The sequence below is a fragment of the Oryzias latipes genome, chromosome 12 (genome assembly GCF_002234675.1).
Source record: "Oryzias latipes chromosome 12, ASM223467v1".
Classification (NCBI taxonomy): Eukaryota; Metazoa; Chordata; class Actinopteri; order Beloniformes; family Adrianichthyidae; genus Oryzias; species Oryzias latipes.
This window is the reverse complement of record NC_019870.2, coordinates 15,345,727-15,370,613: the sequence shown is the minus strand read 5'-3', so window position 1 is coordinate 15,370,613 and position 24,887 is coordinate 15,345,727. Positions and strand designations below refer to the sequence as shown.

The window sequence follows — 24,887 nt, the reverse complement described above, 5'->3', positions numbered from 1 at the left end:
GAAAATAAAACATTAGCAAGGATTATTAATATCATTAGCAAGGATTTGGTTGGCCAGATTAACAGGCTGCATATGGCCCCCAGGCCATGGTTTGCCCACTACTGATCTAACACAATCTTGTATGTAAATGCTAAATAATATTAATTTACAAATAAAAGAAACTGCAAAGTAATTGAAGAAATTACTATCCTTCAGCTTATTAACCCTTGTATTATCTTGTGGGGTCCAGATGACCCCAACCTTACATTGACGTGTTATTCCTACCATGACAAAGGTGGATAAAGGTGGAAAGTTTGATGTAATCCATGGACACCAGTGAAGATCACAAATCATTGAAGAAAATAAGGTTCAGTGCACTGTCTAGTGGGTCTAGATGACCCAACTCCCAACGTTAACGTGCCTCCAACGTTGGGAGTGGGGTCATCTGGACCCCACAAGATAGCACAAGGGTTATGGAATAATCACAAATCATTTCTTATATTATCTTTAAATAAACAAACTTTCACAAAGAGAAAATAACATGTGAATTTTGAATCTATATTTTTTGATTAAACAATACATTTTGACAACAAATACACAGTTAGAAGTGCTGTTTCTTTTCCTAGAAATGCTACTGGATTTATAAGATTCATGCATTTGTGGGATGATGGAGCAATGGGCTGTGGATGTCGTGCCCATTAAAAATGCATTAGATCTTTTAACACCAAACAGTTTAAGGCTGTTGATAACAACGCTTGTTTCTGAATTGACAGCACCTTTGAGCAGGAGCCCTTCTAGTAAAAGTCTCCAGTGAGAACTGGGCGCCACGTTTGACTATTTTGGATTATGTTTGTGTAACAAGACAATTTCATGAAGTCAAGTATTGATGTTTTTTATGAAATTCCAGTACAAGTTCATAAAGATATTTTAGGAAAAGCTTTCCTTATGTCACAATAGTACAAAGACATCAAAGTTGATATACATCTCTGAATATTTTCTCATTTAGTGGACCTAATTTTGCTGCCAACTGCACATACTAGGTCTGGTTTGTCATACCCCTCCCTTCTCTCAGTTTCTGTTCCAACTTCCACAAAGGAAGTTGGTCGAACAAAAATATTGTTAGGTATCAGAATAAATGCAGGAAGAAAGGATTACTAACACAAAGCGACTTAAAAGCAATCATAGGTCAACAAAAGAGTTCCAACCCACACCCTCCTCCACCGTTTATTATAGTACTGCTGTGAAGTTAGGGTCCACCTTAATGTTCCTTTATTTGAGAAAAAAACAAGATTTCAAAACATCTATCTGACACGAACTAATAGATGCAAAGGGCTTCCAAATCATATTTCCTCATTGAGTTACTAAGACAAAAAGCCTTTAGAAATGATACAGTAGACAGTGCAGGTGTTACAGGGTTTGTACTCAGTGTAAAAGGACACACTACACTTGGCCACAGTCTCAAACATTCCATGCTTGATCAAGCACCACTAGCCACACTAATCTCAAGTGCTGAGAGAGATCTGCAAAGACCTCATCCATGGAGGCCAATTAGCTTCCCGTTTGATTGTCTGTTCAGTTTCAAGGCAATTTTTTAAAACAGGGTCGAGTAAGAGGGAGGAGAAAACACGTCCAAGTGTAACAATGTTAATTGAGGAGAACATTTTTGATACAGAGCCCTTCGTTTTTTTCTGAAAAGAGGAACAAACTAGTTTATAAAATGGTCAACCCTTCTCACTTTCCTCCTAATGAGTGTCAGAGAATAACGAGATGGGTTACACAAAGGCTTAAACCAACCGTTTCTGCTGGAAGATCTATCAAAGCATGCACGTCATGGTAGGACTGCAAAATAAATAAAATAAATGACAAAAACTTCTACAAAGTCCTAAAGAACAAACAATTATTCTCTAAAGGGGACTGCAGTCGATTCACAAGAGCCAAAAAACGGCAGAGCTGCAGCCCCCCCTGCATTTTTGTTTGTAAAAGCTAGAAATAAGACGGCAGAAAGAGGCTTCCGTGAGAAAACCGGACAACTAGCCCGCTATTGTTCAAGTCCCTGGTTTTCTCTGCCCACACACAATAGCTGATTTGTCAGTCTGTTATTCTTTCTCTGCTTGCAAACGAGCCCGCTGTCAAGACAACGGAGCGTAATATTTATCAGGTCTGACACAGGCCCCAAACCACACCTTCATTAGAACGGACTGCCACAGCTTAATGGTTTCAGGCAGTCAAACTTCATATTGCACAAATTAAAGTTTCATGCTAAAACAAAAGATGTCTTATTTATGTGAAATAGAAAGTACTAGTTAAAATAATTGCCCCGTTAACCTTTTATCAAAAGCTTTCAATAACAGATCTCCCAGCTAATCATAATGCTGATTCCTTAACATTAATCTTTAAATATTTACAGAACCTTACATGTCCCACTTCTTTTTACTATCTGAGCCCTGATGTGCTGCTTTAACAAACTGACAGCAGACAAAATATTTGTCCAATCGGAATAGAAACAGAGCATGAAGCCAAAAAAACTCACTAGATTTTCTTTTATACTATTCGTTAACACAGTTGTAAAGCTTAAAAAGGATACCACCTTGGTGAAAAACATCATTTTAATTAAAAAAGAAAAAGAAAAAAAGGAAAATTTTATTTTGAAATGGGGCCAAATGAATTCAATGTTTCTGTTTAATTGATATGAACACATTTATTCCAAAATCACATGAACCCACAGACAGAATATCACATTTATTTCCTCTGTACAGATGAACAGCATTTACACCTTTTCAAAAGCACGCGGCAACACATGTACTGAACACGCACTTTCATCAGCAGCATCATTAAACATGAATGTTCATTAACATTCTCCTGACATTCATAAGAACACTCACCGCATATTCAAAAGCACTGGCATACGAGACATGTTTTGTCAACAGTCGACGCACTAATGGCTCCGTTCCTAGAACTCAAATGTACAAGGCCTTTATTGTTCACTGTGCAGATTATTGTCCTTCATTAATTGTGGATAAAAATAAAAAAACGGAGTGGAATTCTGGTGTTTGGAATGCTTCCAAGAGAAGGCTTGGTTACAGTGGGAAGTCTTGTCTGGTGTGTTTTGTGATAATCTGTTCTGCAGGAAATGCTGGCTCGTGAGTCAGTCATTAATGGGGCTGTCTGATTGTGGCATCGTTTTTGTGATAAAATAATCTGAACAGTCAGAGGGAAAAGAAAGATGACGGTTAAGTAAAACTGATAAGACATGGAATTTAGGTCATCTTAAATACAAACACTTTAGTTAAACTTCAGTGTTGAGTTTTACCTTAATTTTTTTTTTTTTGGGTCACTATTTTACCCATTTACCAAACATTTAACATTAAAATGACAAAAACGATTACAAATATAAAAACTATTAAAACTTTTCTTTAAAAAAAACAGTATACCATGTGAAACATTAGGACTCTGTCTGGAAGCAGACAAAAAAAGGTGGTTGTAATTTTTACCAAAAACCTCAGGACATTTAAAGAGTGTGTCCAAAATATTGAAAGGGGGAACCTTTAATAGCAAGAAGCACAAGAGTTTCTGCAAAAAATGTTTATTCATTCTGAATGTTTTTTTATAGTACTATCAAAAACATATATTCTAAATTTTTGTAGAATCAGTCGTTTTGCAAGTTAGTAAGTAATTTTCTTCTAACTGACATCATTTTAATGGTTTACCTTGAAAGCTGAATCGTCGTACTTGTTCTTAATCGTGAGGACACTCATAAAAATGTCCTTAACTGGAGCAATGTCCCACATTTTTCCTCCTACTCCTGCCTGACATGACACGAGGGGACCCCACGGCCACTCAAGTCTTTCCCCTGAAAAGGTGCAAGTAGGTTGTGTGTCCCACAGGAGTGTGTGAACAACTGCTTGTTTCGCTTTCGTCCTTTCAAAAATGTCAAAAGTCTGTGCCTCAACATTATATAACAGCAAAGTTGTGTTTTGGTGGTCGATATTTCACTCTAAATCCATCTGTCATTCAAAAAAGTTTTTTGTTTTTTTTTTGCAGCACCTTTTCATGACTTTGTTGGAAAGCATGCGGGAGGATCTAGGCAGTACAACGTCTCCAAGTACACTTAGACGGAAATGTTGTTTGATAGTCAAACATCCAGTACAGCAAAACTGTAAACATACAACTGTTCAGAGAGTGGAACAGTGAAAGACATAACAGGAAAGACTGCAACATTTTGGCAATGCTTTACAGCCGACAGTTTTAGACAGCTAGTACAACTGTGCATCACGAATCACACAACTACAAGTGAAAGACACTACAACACCTTGAACAGTCTGAATTCAGCCAGTGGTCAAATCTGGAGAGAGACCAGCACACATCCTTACGTTACAAACACACAAATACACAATCACACTAATACAAGGCATTGGATTAACAGCTAAACCAATGATTTTGTTTGTTTGGCTTTACTGAAAACAGAAAAAAACAAATGCAAGTTGTGAAATATTAAGAAACACTGTTTTTTTTTCAAATAATAAGTAGATGCAATCAAAGCAGATTTGAGAGTAAATATGGACTAAATAGCAGAAATGAGATACAGATATTTTCATCAAAGCACGTCTATACCGTCAGAGAAACAAAGAACAGTCGCCTGCCTTTACACCGAGCCCTCAAAAGTAGGAAAATGTGGTTTTACCAAATTTGTCTTTAATTTAAACAAGGCAACAACACATTACAACAGTCTAATCCTCACTCAGCCAACACAACTCCATGGACTCTCACACAAACTGTGTGAAGCTCAGTAAAGTTCAACAAAAAACAGAGAAATGTTTAGTCCAGAACGTGTCTTTGGTATCAGCACAGAAATTATTTTCAACGTCAGTTTTCACAACTAAGAAGTTTGACTTGGTTTAGTAGAATTCATTACGGCCAATTTTTATTTTATTTTTTTACACTTAGTTATTAAAAAAAAATTACTTCGCAATTAAAAAAAAGGTCCGAAAGGAACTGAGTGCATGCAAGCGTATACACACACATAGTGCTACTGCACACCCACAAAGCAGGTGAATTTCCTCCTGATGGCACCACAAACGACTTGAGCAAATTGGCTATTACTTTGTTGGGGTGCATGTTTGTGCCTGTGCACATCAGTGTGTGTGTGCATATATTGGTGTGTTGCATCGGCCCCCAGATCGAAAAAATATAAGCTGATTTAGAATTCACCTAGGACTGCAATCTATCTTTAATGACGTCTCACATTTCAAAGGTTAACCGATACGACTCTGAACACACGAAATGTATTTAAAAAAAATCAAACGATGTACCAACAATCTATTTGTCAAATACTTGTAAATATACCTCCTTTCTTAGTTTATAATGTCTTGAACACACTTTCTATCAAATAAGTTAAGTTGCATAATCAACATAAAGGTGCAATGAAGAATAAAGTTACTGTTTGTTTTGTCAGCCTAACAGTCGTACACCAAGGCTGGGTGATATTACCAACATCAGACATAGTGTGCAAAAACCAGAACTAAATGAATTACATTTTAACAACAATAATAAATAATCTTTCATTTAAAGCATGTTGATATATCTCGATACAGACAAGCCATAATCACATCAGTCACTGTAGGCTGGGTCTGCATAATCCCACAATGATGCTTTTGATTTTTGATTTTTTTGTGTCAAGTCAAACAGAGAACTAGAAGAAAAAAAAGGTAACATTTTTAAACATAGCACTAGCCTGCACATAGATTCTCACATGGGAGAGTCACCTTCCATTCTCTTACAATCTTATAGCAGCTACTTGCACTGGATGTTTCGCTCTTTTTGATACTCAACACAAAATGTGCTGACAGCGGTCATAATGTATCACATACAGCATATTCAACGTTTCATTTTGTCAAATTTTGCAAAGTATAAGTGTCCCAAAAATAGAGCAGTGCAAAACAAACATTTTGTTCAGCCTCCACAGATTTCTCTCCTTCATAGAAATTCCTTCCATGTAATAGTCCCGTGTTCCAAAAAACCAAAAGTCCTTAAATGGGGTATTTTGACCTTTAAGGGTCCATTGCTCTGCTTTTAAGATTTTCAGCCTTAACAGGTAAACCCTGAAACATAAGTGGAACATCAAAGCTTATTTCTCTTTATAGCTCCTTTAAAGACATTTTCAGTAGTTTGATTTTGGTTCATACTTCAGCACAAATGCTTTATTTTTCCTCTTTAAACTACACATGATATGTTGTACCAACTCCTACGTCCTCCTGGTCAAATACATAACCCGGACCAGAACAACCTTTTTCAATAGAGCCAAGGCCGGTCTTTTTGGTGTTCTTTACCCTGAACCCTCTGCCAGTACGCTGCAAGCAGAAGGAGCAGAGACGTTTTAGACCCTTTCTGAAAGCAGAGTTGGAGAGGCTGTAAATAAGACAGTTACAGAAGCTGTTGCTGATCGCCAACCACGTTGTGAAAAAAGAGGCTGCAGGGTGGCGGTAGATCTGTCCACTCTCTAACAGAAAGTAGAGGATGTAGGGCAACCAGAGGATGTAAAAAACGCTGGTGATGCGGAACAAGACCATGGCATATCTCTTGTCCGAGTATGTGGATGTGGAGTTCTGATAATGGGGCTCAGGGTGTTGGGAATTTTTTGCTTCGGACGAGTCGTGCACCAGCCCTTTATCTCCTGTGCTGGTGTCCTTGACTACCGATCCGGCTGTGATTCCCGGGCCTTGTAGCTGCTGGGGTCGGTAGCGTGCGTGGCGCTCATTGATCTCCCGGGTGTGCTGTCGGCAGATCTTGAAAATATTAGCATAGGTGAAGCAGATGGTAATTGCGGCAGGGGCGTAGACGAGTGCGACGATAAAAGCTGTGAAAAACGGATTTGTCCTCCACTCCACCGCACACCAACGAACAACGTCGCCATGATATCCAGGCTTCCCCCATTCCATAAAAGATGGGAGGAAGACCAACGCAGAGTAAAGCCATATTAGAACAACGCAGCAGCGCACTCGACACGGTGTGACGAGGGAGGCATAGGTCAGAGGCCTCGTGATGGCGATGTAGCGGTCCACGCTCACACAGGCTAAAGATGCCATCGAAACAGACTTTAAAACAGAGACCATATATCCAAAGACCTGGCAGGTCAGTTTGGGGTCCAGACCCTTCAGAAGATGGAGCAAAGACAGGGAAGGGAAAAGGCAGCTGACCCCCACCAGCAGGTCCGCGTATGCCATCGTCTGAATGAATGCACTGGTGGAGTGCTGGCTAAGCAAAGGGGCACAGTGGAACACAAAAATCACCACCAGGTTCCCACAGATGATCAGAATAGTCAGGAAAAGGATGATTGACACTTCAAGGAGGCAGGTGTTGAAAATTTTGGAATATCCTATTTCAAGGAGGCAGAAGGGAGCGGATAAGGTCGATGAGTCGGCAGAGCTCTGGTTCAGCAGATCCAGAGAGAAATTCATGGTTTTTATTTTGAAGGAATAGACCTTTGACAGTTTGAGGTCTCCTAAGGGAATCCGCTACTTCGTCAGGTAGACGACTCTTTGTTTGCTTTCAGTCCAAACGCATATCTCCATGCTTCACTTCAAACACAGGAAGGATCAAGGAGGAAGATAAAGGAGAGGGAGTCCCCCGTCCGTGCCCACAGTGCAGGCAGGATTCCAGCAAGGTGAAAAACAAAAGCAAAATTATCCAGTGAAGTTCTGAGTTGAAGGCACAAAAATTGAAAATAAAAAACCCCACAAAAAGTGGCTGACAGATTTTAATAGAGATATTCTGAAAGTGACTATAAAGAGTAAAAAGAGTCATCAACATTTGCTGCAGAAGAAATCCCAGATTGGAGATGGCTTAATGGGCGATAATCCACAAAATCAAGGCCACAGCTTCTATTATAAAGTAATGACTGCCTTTCTTCTGGTTCTTCTCCGCTTTATCCCCTTTCTTGTCCATGTCCGGCCATCGCAGTGGTATCACAGCAGAGTACCTCTACCTCAGAGGATATAGGCAGTGTGTGGGTGACCGTTGTCCAAAACCCACTCTCACATACATTCATTCAAAGAAAAGCCCTCTGCTTTTCTTTTTTTTTTTTGCTTGAAAAAGCGGCAACTTTGGGGGATGAAATCAGAAAGGCAGGCTTTCCGATGAGGGGAGAACCCTCTGTGTTCATTTATCCTCCTTTGCCGTCTCTCCCGCACGCTGTCCCGCTCCCTCTGCCCCTCTCTCCAGAAACAGCAGCACTGAGGTCCCTCCCCGTCTCTGCAGCTCCAGCCAATGATCATCTGCTAAAACACGAGGCTGCCTTCACCCACCACCTCACCACTCCTTCCCATTTACTGCTAAAGTGTTTCTAGTAATAATTCCACAATATGAGGTTGATTTTAAAAGACTGAGTATTTAGATTATTAGTTATGAAGTAACAGCCCAAGAACCACACTAATTTTTTTTTTTTGCTGCTTAACTATTCCTCCTGATCATAGCAATGCACTTTAAATCAACTTTGTCACTATTCATGTTTTTCACAAATGCTAAAAACAATAGTAATCTACAACTTTAGAGGTATGTTAGAATTAGAGGTATGTTTTAACCTCTTCCTCTGTATGGAAGAAGGTTCTGGCTGTTTGTAGCTCTATGATTTATGGCCCACACACAAAAAATACATGCAAAAAATAGAGCATTCCAACAAGAGCTCCATTCTTTACAGCAAAAAAAACTTACTTCAGCAACCTGAACTGCTGCAAGTATTATTGCATTCCGTAGCAAACATTCAATTGGTTTTTTAATAGTAATTCCTAAATTCATTATCTAATTGTATCAAACTTCAGCGAATTCCACACAGATAACCAAGCACGGGGTATACGATTTGATTTGCATTCACTGTAAGTCAGAAGGATCTGATTCACTCACGCAACAAGTCAAGTAGCCAGATGTCTCCTCTGCAAAGGATGAGCAAATGAGCGATAGGCTCAAGTATAGTGTAAAGCTGCAGGGGAGGATTGAAGGGAGAGGGTTTCCTTTTTCCAAGAATAGAATTTTCTAGCTAAAATTAAATACAAGCTAAACAAAAAAATATTTTGAAAAGAAGTGATGTTAAAAACATTCAAAATTTGAATGTAGTCAAATTGTTCAGCTAAAAGTTTTATTTGCTTAAAATTTGGATTTGTTGTTAAAAATAAATGTTTTTCATGAAATTCACTTTTTTTTTTAGCTTTTAAGTTTATTATAATATAACTCCTCAAAAAAACAACCCCCAAAGCAGTACTGTAATCCATTCACACATTTCTGAGTATTCCTCTAAAAACCCCTGAGCACCAGTCCCTCCCAGTCCATGATAAAGAGTGGGTTCTCACTTTGTGACGCAGATAAGGGAGAACAGCCCCTTCCAGGAAAGGTCTGTGCTGCCAGCACTGCCCCCAGGCTAACACACACACACACTCAGCAGAGTTGGTGGTGGTGATTGGCAAAATATGCACAATCTGCACATCCATCTTTGCAAAAGTTCGGATGTTTGTTTTCGTGGGTGAAACGCAGTCATGCTGCCGAGGCCGGAAAAATGTTATGTCATGAACTGGGGGGCAGCCACAAGGAGCCAAAGCCAGTACCTCAGAGATCATCTTATTTCCGGATAGAAAAAAATAGCTCGCAAAAACAACTAATTTTTCATAAAAAATTCATTCTTTAGTGTGCCAAAAGTAATTAATATATTATTAAATATATATGTAGATACAGTTTACTCTGAAAGACTTAATAATAACACAATATAGGCCCATTAACAGTGTTGTTTTTTTAATCAATGGTAGGCAATGCTACTTCAAATAAACTACAAAAAAACTTTGCCAAGACTTTCAAATGTCCAATAACCTGTAATGAAATAAAGACCACAAAGACATAAAAACATGCACCCGACTTTGCAAGAAATTCTAATTAAAAAAATAAGTTTATAAGCACAAAAAGATGTGTAAAACTGCTATAGAAGAGTTACCAACATTATTGCCCAAAAAATATGAAAGCAGGGATAAAGGATGAGAAGGAACTACACGAATAAATGCTTTTATAAGCACAAAAAGATGTGTAAAACTGCTATAGAAGAGTTCCCAACATTATTGCCCAAAAAATATGAAAGCAGGGATAAAGGATGAGAAGGAACTACACGAATAAATGCTAAATTAAACACAAATACACGTGGAAAGAAGACAGAATAGTATCGTGATCTAAAAAAGGAGTGAAAACACAGGTTTAAAGTGTGGTTGTAGATAGTCGAGGTCAGGCAAGTTGACACTTATATTTGATTATACTTAAATATTGACTTTGTGGGGGAGGCATAATTATATTTATGGGTCATTTTGGAGAAAATTTTATTAGGACTATTAGCATTGCCATAATTGTGTCCTCAGAATCCCTCACAATGCCTTTTCAACTTTCCATAAGGGTGCTCTGGCTTCTGCAGATGTGCTTTTACTAGAAGGCAAAACAACAGCACAAGGAAACAAAATTTCATAACCCAAAAGTCCCACTTCCATCATTTTCAGCTTTTTCAAAGTATTCTCTGTGGTCATTTATTTAAAATTATGCCAATTTTAGCCAGGACTTCTAGGATTCTAGGATTTAGTTTCTGCAGAGTGGCAGGAATTCATTAGAAATTCACCTCAGAGTTGTAGGAGAGGCCTGCGCATTGCATTTTCTACGTAAAAAATATGCTCCAGATTCAAAACAGTTTGCATAAAGAAGTACCGGTACTCAGAAAGGCAAAGTTAAGATTATTTTTTTAATATATGTCTTCCATCAGAAAAAATGCTACAAGAACGTGTTAAAAACACCAAAAACACTTTTTTCATCTCAGTGGGTCTTTGAACAAGAAAGTTCATCTCTGGTATTCTTATATAATAAATAACATAATACTTGAGTCCCATGGTGATAAGTTTAGTATCATGTGAACATTTCATAGTTTAACTTCAGAGAATGCAGGCGATGAGCCTATAAGCTATAGTGGAGGAGATGCTTTGTTAGGGTTTCCTTAGAAAAATAAAAATGATTGTCATATTATTATTTTGAGAGAAAATCCAAAATAATCAGTGTCAGTTCTATAAGTTTTGGATGACAACAACTTTATTCAGTGTAATAAGATTTTACAGTAAAGACCAGTTTTCTCTCAGCAATGGAATCATAAGTGCTGCTTTGAGAAGTTTTTGCAGTTTACATGAAACTGCTTTACCTCTTAAATGTGACCTTTAATTTGCACATATAGAGCAGATGCTGCCCCTCTATTACCTAATAGATGGGCGCCAATGCCCCCCAACCCAACCCGCATAAAGTTAGACATTTATAATCTCCCTCCTATAAATATCAGCAGCCAGGTGTTTATTGGAGAGGCAAACAAGCACCGCTGTGAAGAGTGCACTAAAATCTTTGCTAGATTAATTACTGGCAGTTATTTTTAGTTCACATGATGTGAAGATTAAACTGAATTACTCAGGACCCCTGGACTAAAATTAGCAACTTCAGTGGGTGGTAATTAGCGTTAGATTTAGTGTAGCTATGTCTGCATCCTATCCTTAATGACTTTCTGAAGACTGCAGACTTTGCCTCGTGCTGGGAAATTTGGCGTGGCGTGATGGAGACCCAAACATACCCACAGTCTTGCGCACGCACACCAGCCTGCACCTATCTCCCCTGCAAACCAGACACCCTCCCATGCATTTCACGTACCGCTTCTGCAGGCTACACGAGGAGCTAAAAATAGATGACAGTAGGACTAAAGGGTTGGCAAGAAGAGAGGAATGGGAGGAAGGGATGGAGATGGAAAGTCAAAAGAAGCACAGAGCTCATCAATGATGCGAAGAGAGGAAGACATCCAAAGAACGAAAAACAGTAAATGTCACGAACAGATGGGTCACAGAAAGAGGAATCAAGACAAGCATGATGTAATATTCCCCGGTTGCCAAGCAGAGTAGAACTCAGCCCTGTTAGCTGTCTGAACTGTCTTTCCTTGTTTGGTAACTTCTTTAGGTGTCCTGGAGCCTCAACACCTAAAACAAACACAAAAGCCCCTAAATACAGTGCAGCATTTCAGGGGAGTAAAAAGACAACACAGGAACCAGTTCACCATAGATTCTGGTATGAAAAGATTTAAATTATCCCTGAAAACTTTAAAGACAAATAAATCAATTGGCCGTAAAACTCTAAATGTGTAAAATACTGAAAATGTCTGCATTGTATGACCCATATTATTAATAATTTCATCCTATTCATGCATAATTTCAAAGATAATCATAAACACAAATCTTGTCATCCAAATATCATGTTTCTTTTGAAGCTTTCTTCAACCTGGAACATACTTGAACACATTTCAAAGCGCGGTTCAGCTAACATGTTTAAACTTACAAATGCAAAGTCTGTTTTTGTTGGCCCTTTGATCCATCGGGAAACATAAAATAAGCCCAGCGTAAGTCAGTGGCAGGCTATGTTAAACACAGACACAAACAGCGGGCAGAGAGAAGACAGCATTCCACAGAAAATAAATCTCAGCTGCTTTCAACGGCTAAGCCTTCTCTCTGTGTCTTTCATCTGACTGTCCACCCCTCTAGCATTTGTTGTCTTTCTTTTCATATGTGGGAAATTGGATTCAAAGTCAGACAGAACAAATCTGAAAGTATTTCAAAGCAGTACTGCCAAAGAAATCTGCGGCCAGTTGAAAGCTACGCAGAAAATGAGAGAACGGACTATCCTGGAATGTGAAGGCAGAGGTGGGAGGAGGGAACGACAGACAAAATGTTTTGTACTCGCAGACAAGGCAACAGGAAGTGGACATACAATATGGCACGAGGGCAAACTGGTGCAAGGCGGAACAAGGACCTGGTACGCATGTACAAATGATACTATCATTACAGGTCAAATACAGATGTTAGAGCAGACTGGCAGCGCTATGGCTATCAAGGGGGAGTGGCTTAACAGGTTTGGCTTTTGTGATGACCTGCGTGCCAAAACAGGTCCCATGATGCCCTTGTCTAACTTTGATTCAATTTTGTTGCCTGTCCCTGGCTTGAGGGTTTCTCTGTTCTGCTTTTTAGGATGGTTCAGTTTGTGCCTAAAAGTTGATGCCCCTTCCATCAATACCACTTCTTTAGTTTTTGTGCATGAATACAGAGTTCAGAAAAGATGAAGAACAAAAGAGGGCACTAGATGGGTCATGATGTACTTCGGAGTGCAGCAGAGCGTAAAGAAGGACGCACTCAGACATAGGCTAGAACACTAAAAGCCTAAATTAGCAGTTGGCAGATGGACATGATACATGCAAAAACCACAAACAAGGGCTGAGCCTGGAATAAAGACATTAAAAACAAGAGTTAATAGGGTTTAATTAATTCTAGCAACAACAAAAATACTGCTAACAGTGTCAATTTTACACTGCATAACCCAGAGCTTGCTTTTTCAACCAAATATCTCTGTGCTAGTTTTTATAGATCAATCCAACCAAATCAGTTCAAATCTGAAAGGGTCAGCTGTTTCTCATGGAGTAAAACTGTCAAGGCATAATCCAAACACCTGTGTGCTCTCAAAAGAAACCTTTTTAAACAGCTCCAGAATCATTGGATAGGCTGTAAGCATGTGTTCTCTCACCTTGGGGTAAGAAGGAAAAAGGAAAAATCCAAACACAGTTTTTCCATTTGTGACGACGACTCTGTAAACTCTATGCAGAGACGATTGAACAGCGTATAGCCTCTCAGAACAAGGAATGAAGCTTCTGCGCACCACTGCACAAGCGCTAATGACATGCCTTCTAGTTAGCATTCTCTCTGGCCAATGAGCGGCCTGCAGGTTTTCAGCAGTACCTGTTGGAATCGACTCTCCTCATTCCCACCCACAAGTTAAAGAAAGTAAAAAAAAAAAAAAATCAACCAGATTTTTCCTCACTTTTTTAATAGGAGTGAGGAAAAGACGTGAACCTGAAGATGGGAAGTTCCATTAGCCTCTTCAGGTAGAAGGATGCCCATCCTCCAGAGGACGATAACTTACCTTTAATACTTCTTCAGATTGATACTAGTCAGTACAAAGGTCTGGCCCTGTGCACTAACAGAACTTCATAGACTTAAATGTTAGTGCTGCTAAGCGCAGAACATTTGGACTTTAAGAGAAAAAGAGATGTTGAGAAGTTTCATAAAGTTATTTAGCAAATCTCAGAAAACTGGTATCCAAATGTCTAGGGTGAGAGAGCACCGCTTGTCTCTTATCATACTAGTTAAGACCAAACGATGCCAACAGGAATCTGCAAAAATGCAAGAAATGATACAAGAAAGCAGTTCATCACATCTGTTCATTTAAAACTTTCCCTTTTTAAACTTCTGTCAACAGCTCCCGATTCAGTCTTTTTCCAAATTCAATATAGCAAACTAAATTTAAAAACACATTTTCTGTTATAAAAAGGCTTTACATTTTCCCCACACTTTTCCTTCTGCTCTTTTTGGCTGATTTATATTCCAACAATGTTTCAGTGTTACTTAAAAAAATAATCCCTTCCAACTTGATGTCCAATGGCCATCAATAAAAAGCATTTCAACCCAATGTTTAGGCCAGCGGAGAAAAAGTTGGGATTCCGTACATAGAAAAAAAAGAACAGCTCTTTGTTCTAAAAATGCTGGATGAAGGAAACAAGAAGAGAAGATAAAAGCTGGGGAGGGAGATGGGAAACATCTTTTAACCACCTGGGACTCAGCTTGCTGCTGGGGATGTTCCCTTTATATAAGAACACTGGACAGAAGTGAGAAGGGGGAATATGGTATAAAGTATCACGCTGTCCTACGTGTACACAAGGGATATAATCATGAACAGCAGACATTGTTTCCTTCTGCTGGCACTGTAAATGTCCACAGTATTTTCTGAAACCTTCAAGTTAAACATATAGGGAAATAAACTCTTAAAACAGAGTACAGCTATTAAAGCAAAGAGCCGACATGATTGCATGGCAGCGTTTTGGATCACAAGTTATTAGCTCATTAAAAAAAAAAGAAAGAAAGAAAAGCAGTCTTATGAACCACTGCCACCGGTGAACCCTTGAGTAAACTTTTTTTATGAGTAGAGATGAACCAGAAATTTTCCAAGAAAAGTATTAGCAACAATTCTGTTCACATAAGTAAAGAAAAAAACGTGTTTAATTCTATTATCCATATCCAATTATGTTTACGAGGAGAAAGACAGTAACATGAGGAGCGAGGCAACCACCAGAAAATGTATTTGAGCCTCTATGAAGGAGTTTTAAAAACCATTAACACAGTGGTCCCCAACCTTTTTTAGGCCACTGATCGGTTTAATGTCAGACAAAAATGTCACCAATCGGCCTGTACGAGGCTGAAGTCTGTTTTTTGGGGGGGCTTCAGTTTCCCTTAACTTTGGAGGGTAAAGTTTATCTTCATCCTCTGTAAAAACGTTACACTAGATTTCATGCATGAACCATTCAAATGTGATAGATTTTCCCTTGACCTGTCACTGTAAAGTCTAAGCTAAAATATTGGATGCCAACTTCAGCGTCGTCAGACTTTTTAGGTGCAATGGAAAAATACAAAAGAAAGTCTAAATATTTTCATTATTTCGGTGTGTGGGAACAACTCTCGCAATGAATCCATATTTGGAGTGAAGACTCCTGGTTTTTGTCTGTCAAATGCAGCTTTGTGTTTTGTTTGAAGTAAAAGGCTCTTCTGTTTCCTTAACGACTCTTTTCAATGTAAAGAAACTTTCCAAATACCTCTGTTATTTTTCTAACTCTGCAAGCTTGGGGGTTTCAATTTAGCGGCTGGCGCAGCTGCTTTAAGACAGTAGCGCACGTATTTTTGACACGGGACCGAGCAACTTGACATGCGTCAAGAATAACTCCGATGTGGGGGCCAGCATCTAGTGGTTTTCCGAAGTAAAACTTCCTTCAGAATCAGATTAGGAGTAAAAAAGTAGGTCGTCAGCATTCGTCTTACCTTTGTAATCAGAGTCCGATACTCTTCTACCAGGTGGTCATTGTTGTGACAACCTGCAAGAAGCTGCCACACCTCCCCGCGGAGTGCCTCAGGGATCCCGCTTCGCACCAAAGCTGGCAGCTGTTTTGGACGCACCGATAGGTTCATGTGCCTGAAAGAACAAACGACAGCCAAGCTGCTTTAAAAGGGCCTGTTGGATGCTATTTTTCCATCAGCCTCCCCCCTTCAAATGTACAAATGGCAAATAACATGTTACTGTAAGTATGTAACTGTATTTTCAATCCATAGAGAAGGGAGTGTTATGCCTAGAGATGTTTAAAGGGCCATATAATGGGATTTGGGTGGGGGCTGTTATATAACTTTACAGTCAGCATCAATGATTTGCATGCAAAAGTTCCAGTTCCACTTCCCACAAGGGATGCAATCAATCACAGATTTAAATATTCCTCTGTCAGCATGAAAGTGATTAACATTTCTTCAGCTGAATGTGGAAAATATTTACCCTGGATTTTTTTCTTCTAACATTAGCATTAATGCTCTTTTTCTCACTTCTACCCCCCTATCTAACCCCCTCCATCTCCATTTCCCAGGTTTGTTTTGTTTGTTTGCTCCAAGTGTCAGATTATGCAATACGTGACATTTTTTTGTTGAGGCTAAAACTATACTTGTGCATGCCCATGCATGTGCGTCTGCATGTGATGCAAGCAATTCCAGGCTGGCTCCTTAGGGCATCAAAATTGTAAAAGGCTTTCTGTGATTTGACCCTCTGAGCCCCCCCCCCCTCCAGTGCCCCATGCTGCAACACACAGTTTTTTGCTCACAAACACAAACTCATGAATCACACATAATAGCCTTGTGGTGCTGTAGTTCAGTCTTATGACTCTTATTTAGACAAACACCTAAAATATAGTTAAATGTTCCCCCTGAAGGGCATCATAAAATGCCTAAATCTAATGTCAAACGCAGAGCGTTGATTGAAAGGCAGAAAAAGAGGATGGAAAGCAAATAAATGAGTTCCTCATCAAGGCTTTCTAAGAGCTTTAAAAATCTTCATACCACTTGGACAACAGGTCTCCCCAGGTCTCCAGTATCTTCTCAGCACATTCCTTCGAAACGTCTCCTGACCCACTCAGCAGGGGCTCGTCGTTATCTGAACAAAAGAGCAAAATGAAAGGTTATCCACTACTGTATTAAAAATAAAAAGATCAACTAGGTTCCTAAAACTATTTATGATGAATTCCTTTTCTTAGATTTTAGCATTAATACATTGTCTAAATTATTGTAATCAAATGAAAATGTTAATATCTAATATTTGCAACAAAATAATATTTAAACAAATGAAAGCACAAAGCGATTATGAAAAATCAAGTTTCAAAATATGCTCTCTTAGCTCTTCTTTTTAGCATTCCACATTAAAACTTAAATACAAAAGACAATGAAGTACAAAGAGTTTAGTCACCGAGTGATCCGTCTCCATTTGGACGGCTGGGATCTACTCACATTTGTCTTTTCCTAAAAGAAGCACCTCTTAAAGCATTAACTCCAGTTTGTCTGTTGATTTAGAACTTTTATTTCATGAGGGCAGTGACAGGTTTCTAGCTTTAGGTTGGATGTTCTGGCATGGGTTTTCAAAATCACCCCAAAATTCCATTTCAGAAGCTATAACACTTGCTTTAAAATCTGACGATCAAAGAGGGATTCAGACGTCGTCAGACATCAGTGCTGTTCAGCTTTACTCTGTGGGCTAAGATTCATGCGTTTTCACATGATCGAAATTCCACCTTGTTGTGTTCATCTCTCGAAAATATTGTCTTCCTAGCTGAGAAGTCAAACTACACTCGCTTACCTTCCTCCTCATCATCCTCTGGTGGCGATGGAGCCCCGGTGCCAGCTCCACCCAGGACGATGTTTGGACTCGCCGTGGTTTTCCTTTTTTCTCTTTCGGACTCACTTTCCAAACTCAGCACCTCATAAAGTGTGTCAGAGGCAGGACTCTTTCGCTCTTTCCGCTCCATCTAAAAACAGAAGACATCTGATCAATGCTGCGATATGAGAAGTAAGAAGATGAACAGGAGGGCTAACATTACCAGTGGACGGAAGATGTTGTTTTTGGCCACCTCTTAACTGCATTATATTGCACTAAGCTTACTGCAGTACGTTTACTTATAGCTTCACTAAATTGTCTTTGAAGACTCTCAATCTTCCAGGTTGATTCAAATGCAGCAGTGTGTTTAAAAGTTGTCATCTGGACTTTTTAAAGTTGAAAACGTTTCACCTCTTATCTAAAAGGCTTTGGATTTGACAAATTGACAAAGACTTTTGGATAAGAGCTGAAATGTTTTCAACTTGAAAAAGTCCAGATGACAACTCTTAAACCTACAACTGCGATCTTTACTCAATTGCTAATATTCTATATACAAACGCTGTATCTGAAAAGCATCCCCCACCCCCACCCCCATACAAGCAGATGATATAAGAGTTAACAAATATCACACAGACGGTTTCCTCTCTTTTTTTTGCTTCAGGGTTACACCAAGTAACTTTAACATCAGAAGAAAAAACACTACTAAAAATTGAGCTGAGAATCTTTTTTGGTCTTTCAGATCTTGCATAAAACCTGAACTCTCTCATGCCAGGGTGACTTTTGTGTCGTTACGCAACTGCAGCTTTGAGATTTATCGTTCAAAAACAGCAAATGTAAGGATTTCAATGCACAAAAAAATACTGTATAAACAAGAAGCCAGAAGGCTTTTAAACTCGGTTAAGCCAATTGCAGAAACTGTCTTTGCACTGATTATAATAGTCTAGAGAAGAACGATTCTCTCTTTAATACAAAATCTATAGAAGAAGCATGAACAATATTTTGTGGTTTGTGAGAAAAAGAAAGAATCCAAAAGAATAATTATCCAATGTAATTTATTACCGATAAAAGTCAAACAATAACAGATTTGCTGTTCTGTTGCTGTCCTGGTGGATAGACCGACCTGTCGCAGTTTAAGGTAGAAGGTCTCGGTGAAGCTGCGTTTGCTGAAGGGCCAGAACAGCCGGTCATTGGGCGAGCACACTCTGACCCTCGTCTCCAGCAGAAAACGGACCGGCTCCTCGACCTCTGTGATGACCAGGTCCACTGCTGTCGTCATGTACATGAATTTATCTATGAAAGCAAGAAAAACAAGAAGGAGGGATATTTATTTCCCCCTTTGAGACACATTTATGGTTAAAAAATGAATCTGTATCATTTAAGTACGGCTTTAAAGCTTATTTGTGGCATCCACTGTTCTGTAAATGATTTCTACTTCTGAGCTTTAGGGATTAATTCAAGAGTTCTTTTCAAACAGTGGTGTAAAAGAATGAAGGAAACAGCTTCTGTTGCTGTTTTAACTATTGAAAACAATTCAGGCTTATCTGCATCCTGGGAACCGTTCTGGCTCTTACCTTTGGGTGTTTCCTCGTTTACAGCCTGGAACTGAGGCGTGTTGGGGTTCCAACTTCCTGTGATGATGTAAGACTTTCCGTCTGAGCTTTTTCCCATTGACTCCTGTGGCAGCGCACGGCAGAGCAAATGAGAAAAATCCACACCGTTTTATAACAGAAGGATTCACAGGCACATTAAGAGAAAGCCACCAACCAGATCCAGCAGGTGCATGTCGCTGTTTTTCACATTTTTCCCCGGGCTGAGCAGCAGTCCGAAACACCTGGAGGACACACACACACACACACACACACACACACCCACACACACACACACACACACACACACACACACACACACACACACACACACACACACACACACACACACACACACACACACACACACACCCACACACACACACACACACACACACACACACACGGAGACGCAAGACGAAAACATGGTAAACTCCTGGGTGAAACACTACTGATTCATCAACTGGATAAAACTTGACACGCCTTTTAGTTTATGAAATGCAAATTTAACACTAATTTTAAACTTTAACCGTTTATTGAGATGTAGAAAATGAGACAGATTCACTTCAATCCCTTTTCAATATACCCTTGAAACATGCATTAGGACACAAAAATATGCATCTGCATTAGCTTATTACAAGTTTTCATTTTTTGGTGAATATTTGTTGACAGCTTAACCAATTATGTAACTTTCTTTAATGTTTTTGCCAAGGCAAAAAAAAAAAAAAGATGTCAAAAAAAGAAAACCCTGCAACCCTGTTTGCAGAAAGACGTAAAATTGAGGATTCAACTCAATGGTATGTCCATTATGTTGCACATATAGGCATGGTGCCTCACAGGGACTAATGTGTGTATGTGCTTCTGTGCGTCACTTTACCTCTCGATTGCCAGTTCCTTGTTGGAGGTCTGCTGAACATAAATGACAATTTTCTTGTCCATTCCGGCACGCAGCTTGAAGCTCTGTTTGTCCTTGTCTTTTGCTACAGCACTGAATCGAAACAAATAATGATAAATGCTTAGTATTAGTTATCATGACAAAATGTAACCAGATAATAAAAACAACCCTGTTTCTACCAAAAATATTATCAGCTCCAGATAGAATATAAAAACCTTTAAAAAAACTGGACAGTAAGGTCAAAGAGCTTGATAAGGGGAAAGAGCTTTTTGGGGAAAAAAGCTCTTACCCCCTAAAAAGGAGCCATTTTCCGACGGCTTCATTGTCAAATACATAGACAAAAATAATTTAAAAGTCTTAAAGCCCTCATTACTAGAAAAAAATGTACATATTTAGAAATACATTATTTGCTGTGAAACAAAGACAAAGGGAGCAGTCAAAGGCAAAGAAGAAAAGTGTTTTTCCTGAACAATTTAGGCGCCTCTTTAGAAACGTCAAGATCCATTTTAAATCCGGCCTAGTTAAATATGTATAAGAAAACGTGCTTAATTTTTTATCATCACAGTATCATCACAGATGCTTTTAGGGTGTAGAACAACAACAACAAATTTATTTTGCAAGAGCAGCAAAAAATAAATACATAATAATAAAAATGATGCTTTTTCCTCAACGGAAAAAATGTAATTATTCCCTTAAAGACTAAAAATATTTTTTTTTTCCAACCAATATTCAATCACATATTTTTTTAGCCATAAAAAAATAACCTTTTAATAGCTATATTCTAGATTCAATACTTTAAAAATATTGTTCCGAACCCCAGAAAATCCCAACTGATCTTTGGATTTGGTTTTTGTTTTCACCGCTAATGCATAGAATTCTCTGCTCTCAGAGCTCTGCTGAGAATTTCTGTTGTACAAAATCAGACAATGTGAAGTAGAATGCAAAGACTGCTGGTTGGGAACTCAGAATGCCTATAATAATTAGGCAAAAGCTAATGAGGAGGAAGTATGAGCTGGCTAAAAATAAGCAGGTTTATCTTTGCGTTTTGTTTTTCTTAGGAGCTGAATGAGTCACGGAAACCCCTCAGTATGATGGCAAAACAAAATAAAGAGGTCAAGGCAGATGTGGTGAATAAAGCAAACACAGGAACTTCATGTTGTGCTTTCTTATCTGCTCCACCAATGAACACCAGCCTCCTCCACAGTAACTCCTTTATTCTTCTTCAAACTTACCATCTGTATAACTGTGGATCATGGAAAGTGCAAAGGAGGCTAAACTGTAGTTTTATACAATGTAGTTACATGTGGTAATGGTTATAAATAGATTCGGTTTCAAATCCAGCTCTGCCCCTAGGAGGCAGGACAGGTCAAAACACAGATTTTTTTTTAAACATACATTTCTCTATGATATGTTATCCCCGTAAAGATTGGCATGTAAAGGAAAAAATTGTAAGGACCAGAAGCAGTTTTCCATGCACTGAAAACGTAATTTTTTGTTGTTTGTATTTGCTTTAGTAACACCAGCAAAGTAGAACAGAACAAACACGTCTTTTATTTTCCCACTCCTTACAAAGAAAAAATCTTGAACTTGATTTTACCTGAAGGTGCCTTTGCCATCATCCTCCTTAATCTCCAGGCTGACCGTAAAGGTGAACAGATCACTGTCAGGAGTGAGAGGCGGAGCCTGCTGCGATGACAGAACTGACTTCTTCGCAGAGCGCCGAAAAGCAGTGGCAAAACTGTACAGTATCCTACTCACCTGAAAAAACAACAAAGCACAGTGGTTACCCATAATACACCTCTGTCTTCAACACACAACTTATTTGACATTTAATAGTTAATTTCTGTATTTCACATTGTGCATGTGAACAGTTGAAAATTAAACTGCAAAAACTTTGGACGCCCCTGCCCTAAGCTGTTTTAAAAAAGATGACTTTGCTTTTTCTTAGATGTTGGTTTTAGTCTAGAGACATGGAACCAGCACTCAAAGAAGGCTCAAAGAGCTAGGAATCTGACATTTTTCTGAAAGTAAATAGTATGAACAGATCTCCAAAGGGTATAAAAACTTCCGCTTAAACCCTTGTTTGGAATGGAAACAGCTTAATAGAACATAAGTCCAATCTATTTTATATAAAAACTTTTTCCTTGAGACATAAAATTAGCAATTCTTGGTTCCTCTGTTCTTTCGGCTTTACATAACAGACAAAACATTTTTCATCAGACTTGTGGTTTAGAGTCAGAAGTGAGATTCTGCTGCTCGCCTAACAAATTTAGTTCATAATTGCTAATCAGCTTCTTTCTTCTTTGCAGTTTTAAAAAAAAAAAGAATTTATAGCTTTTTCAGCTATAAACAGTTTAGCAAAACATTCAGCAATAATGTAATCCAATGTATTTCCACAGAAAATCCAATTTATCTAGTATTTTTAGAAGCTTTGAGTTACTCCTATTCATGAAGTGGTTCACCAGCCACTAAATGCAACTTAGGTGTGTGATTTTTAGGTCAATCCGTTTCTGATTTATCCGTATCATGCTTGCTCAGTCTTACCAAAAACAGACAAACATTACAGGCCAAAGCATTTATGTAATCCATGCACAGTCAAGTTCTGTTTTTAGTCAAACTCTCAGGAGGTAAACCCCATTCCTCCAATAAACTGTTTTTCACACGGGCAACAAAACCTTTTTTGGAGCAGAAAGTCACTTAAAAAAAGTGCTGCAGTTTCTGTAGCTGTGGTTATTGGGAGCTATAGAAGAAAAACAACAAACAAAAACAGTCATTAAGTCGTTAACATTAATTTCCAGCTCCATGAACAGATCTCCGTACATCTGTTGAAGCAAATGTGTAACAGAAGGCATTGTGAAGCCTAATTATGGCAAACAGCACATAGCAGAATTTCTAAGTCCTGCCACCAAGGAGCATCAGTTTCTTGGTATGTTTGAAAGTTGCCTTGGACAAATGCTTCCTGCTCTATGAAAAGATTTTCTTAGGTTTTCCCTTAAATCTTGCTCTAAGGTTTTGGGTCCAGTCCTCAAGCCTCCTCCTGTTCAGAACAAAATCTGTTTTGGCTTAGGTAATTTAACACTGGGCTGTGATGTTTCCAGTGGAAAATAGACATATAAACAAAGAATAAACCATTGCTGTGACTGGCTTTGTATCCATACAAAAATAATTTGATTTTATGTTAAAATATTTTTCTGACTATTTTGTTTGAAAAAAACTAAATCAGAATGACTCAAAGTGTGTGTGTGTGTGTGTGTGTGTGCGCGCGCGTGTGTGTGTGTGTGTGTGTGTGTGTGTGTGTGTGTGTGTGTGTGTGTGTGTGTGTGTGTGTGTGTGTGTGTGTGTGTGTGTGTGTGTGTGTGTGTGTGTGTGGGTGTGTGTGTGTGTGTGTGTGTGTGTGCGCAGTTGCAAAGTAAGCAAAACAGGGTACACTCAGCCCCTTTGTGTGTGTGTGTTTGCATCATAACTGAATCAATATAATGGATGTCTTCCTCCCTATTATTACAATTAAAGATGATTTCAACTGAACATTTTATATTAAATAATGTTACACAGAGTGTTGTTTAAAATAATTTTAAAAAAATGTTAAATTACAAATAATAACTCTTCCAAGAAATTTTAAAAAGCATTTCTTGAAACATTGGATTAAAGGTTATAAACAACATGAAATTAAATGAATTCCAGATCACAACTAATCTAAAGTGATAAGATTAGGACTCCAATTGTACAATGGTATTATTTAACAAATTAAACTCACTTTTATCAGTAGGCAAAGTTATTTCTGTGAAATCTTTTTAAAAATTTCTCTGGAAAAAATAGTAGGAAGTATGACAGAAAGTCTACAAATTATTTTGTCAAAAACAACGACCAAAAAAATCCTAAATGCACTGTCCTTTAACACAAATAAGAATCTTTTTGCGGCCTTTGTTTGATTAATAAAACACTAGATTAAACTAAGGTAGAAAAAACCCTGCGGTTGTGGGAAAGGGTGGTGCTTTGAGGGATGGTGGCATTAAGAGGATGCAGAAAAGCTGCTGCTATCAAAAATAAAACTTCTGTGCTTCTTTCAAGGCCAGAAAATAAAGCAGCATTCAACACAAAGGCAGCATTATATTCTTTCTACAGTAGAAAGGGATGGTGCAGGGTTTGTTATTTTTATTACAGCAAACACGAGGGAAGAAATTTGAGCTGGGAAGAAAGAAGTCAGTCCGCCCCCCCACCCCCTGTAGAGTTTTAAAATGTCCAGTTTGGAATTTTTCCTAACATAGTTTGTTTTTCCTTCTTAGGGTTCAACATAAAAGAATGTTTCCAGGAAACTGTCATTTGATTCATATCGAATGTCTTTTCAATTCTCTGATGTCTTTTTGATTCAAGTCATGTGGAGAAAAGCACAATGTTTTCTTTGGTGCTTATATGTGTGCCTATAATTGTAATTTGATTTGTAAGAAACCAATTTGTTGAGATAAAGAGGCCCAAACTCCTGTGTTATGCATTGCAGGGCAGGATGAAGATCTCTGGTTGAAAACACAAAGTTTCAGGTCAGAGAAAGGAAGAGTTTCGTTTGAGGGACTTAAACTCATCCTAAGAAGATTTTTTTGAATAGAACAATCATTAACTTC

General features: G+C 38.6%; 2 protein-coding genes across 4 annotated transcripts in view; both read right to left on the bottom strand.

The window, feature by feature from the left end:
- rabgap1 (RAB GTPase activating protein 1) overlaps positions 1-24,887 on the bottom strand; it is a 59,154-nt gene that overhangs the window by 18,646 nt on the left and 15,621 nt on the right. For all 3 annotated transcript variants that reach the window (XM_011481878.3, XM_004074960.4, XM_011481879.3), the window contains 8 exons: positions 21,869-22,029; positions 20,254-20,364; positions 19,555-19,621; positions 19,362-19,464; positions 18,911-19,080; positions 17,773-17,941; positions 16,983-17,076; positions 15,927-16,077 (listed from right to left, as the gene is read on the bottom strand). In XM_011481878.3, coding sequence (XP_011480180.1) covers positions 15,927-16,077; positions 16,983-17,076; positions 17,773-17,941; positions 18,911-19,080; positions 19,362-19,464; positions 19,555-19,621; positions 20,254-20,364; positions 21,869-22,029 — 1,026 coding nt within the window. The remainder of the gene's footprint in view (positions 1-15,926; positions 16,078-16,982; positions 17,077-17,772; positions 17,942-18,910; positions 19,081-19,361; positions 19,465-19,554; positions 19,622-20,253; positions 20,365-21,868; positions 22,030-24,887) is intronic.
- LOC105355247 (probable G-protein coupled receptor 21) lies at positions 2,663-9,144 on the bottom strand. Its single transcript, XM_011481876.3, has one exon. The coding sequence runs from the start codon at positions 7,431-7,433 to the stop codon at positions 6,195-6,197; it is 1,239 nt and encodes a 412-aa protein (XP_011480178.1). The 5' UTR covers positions 7,434-9,144; the 3' UTR covers positions 2,663-6,194.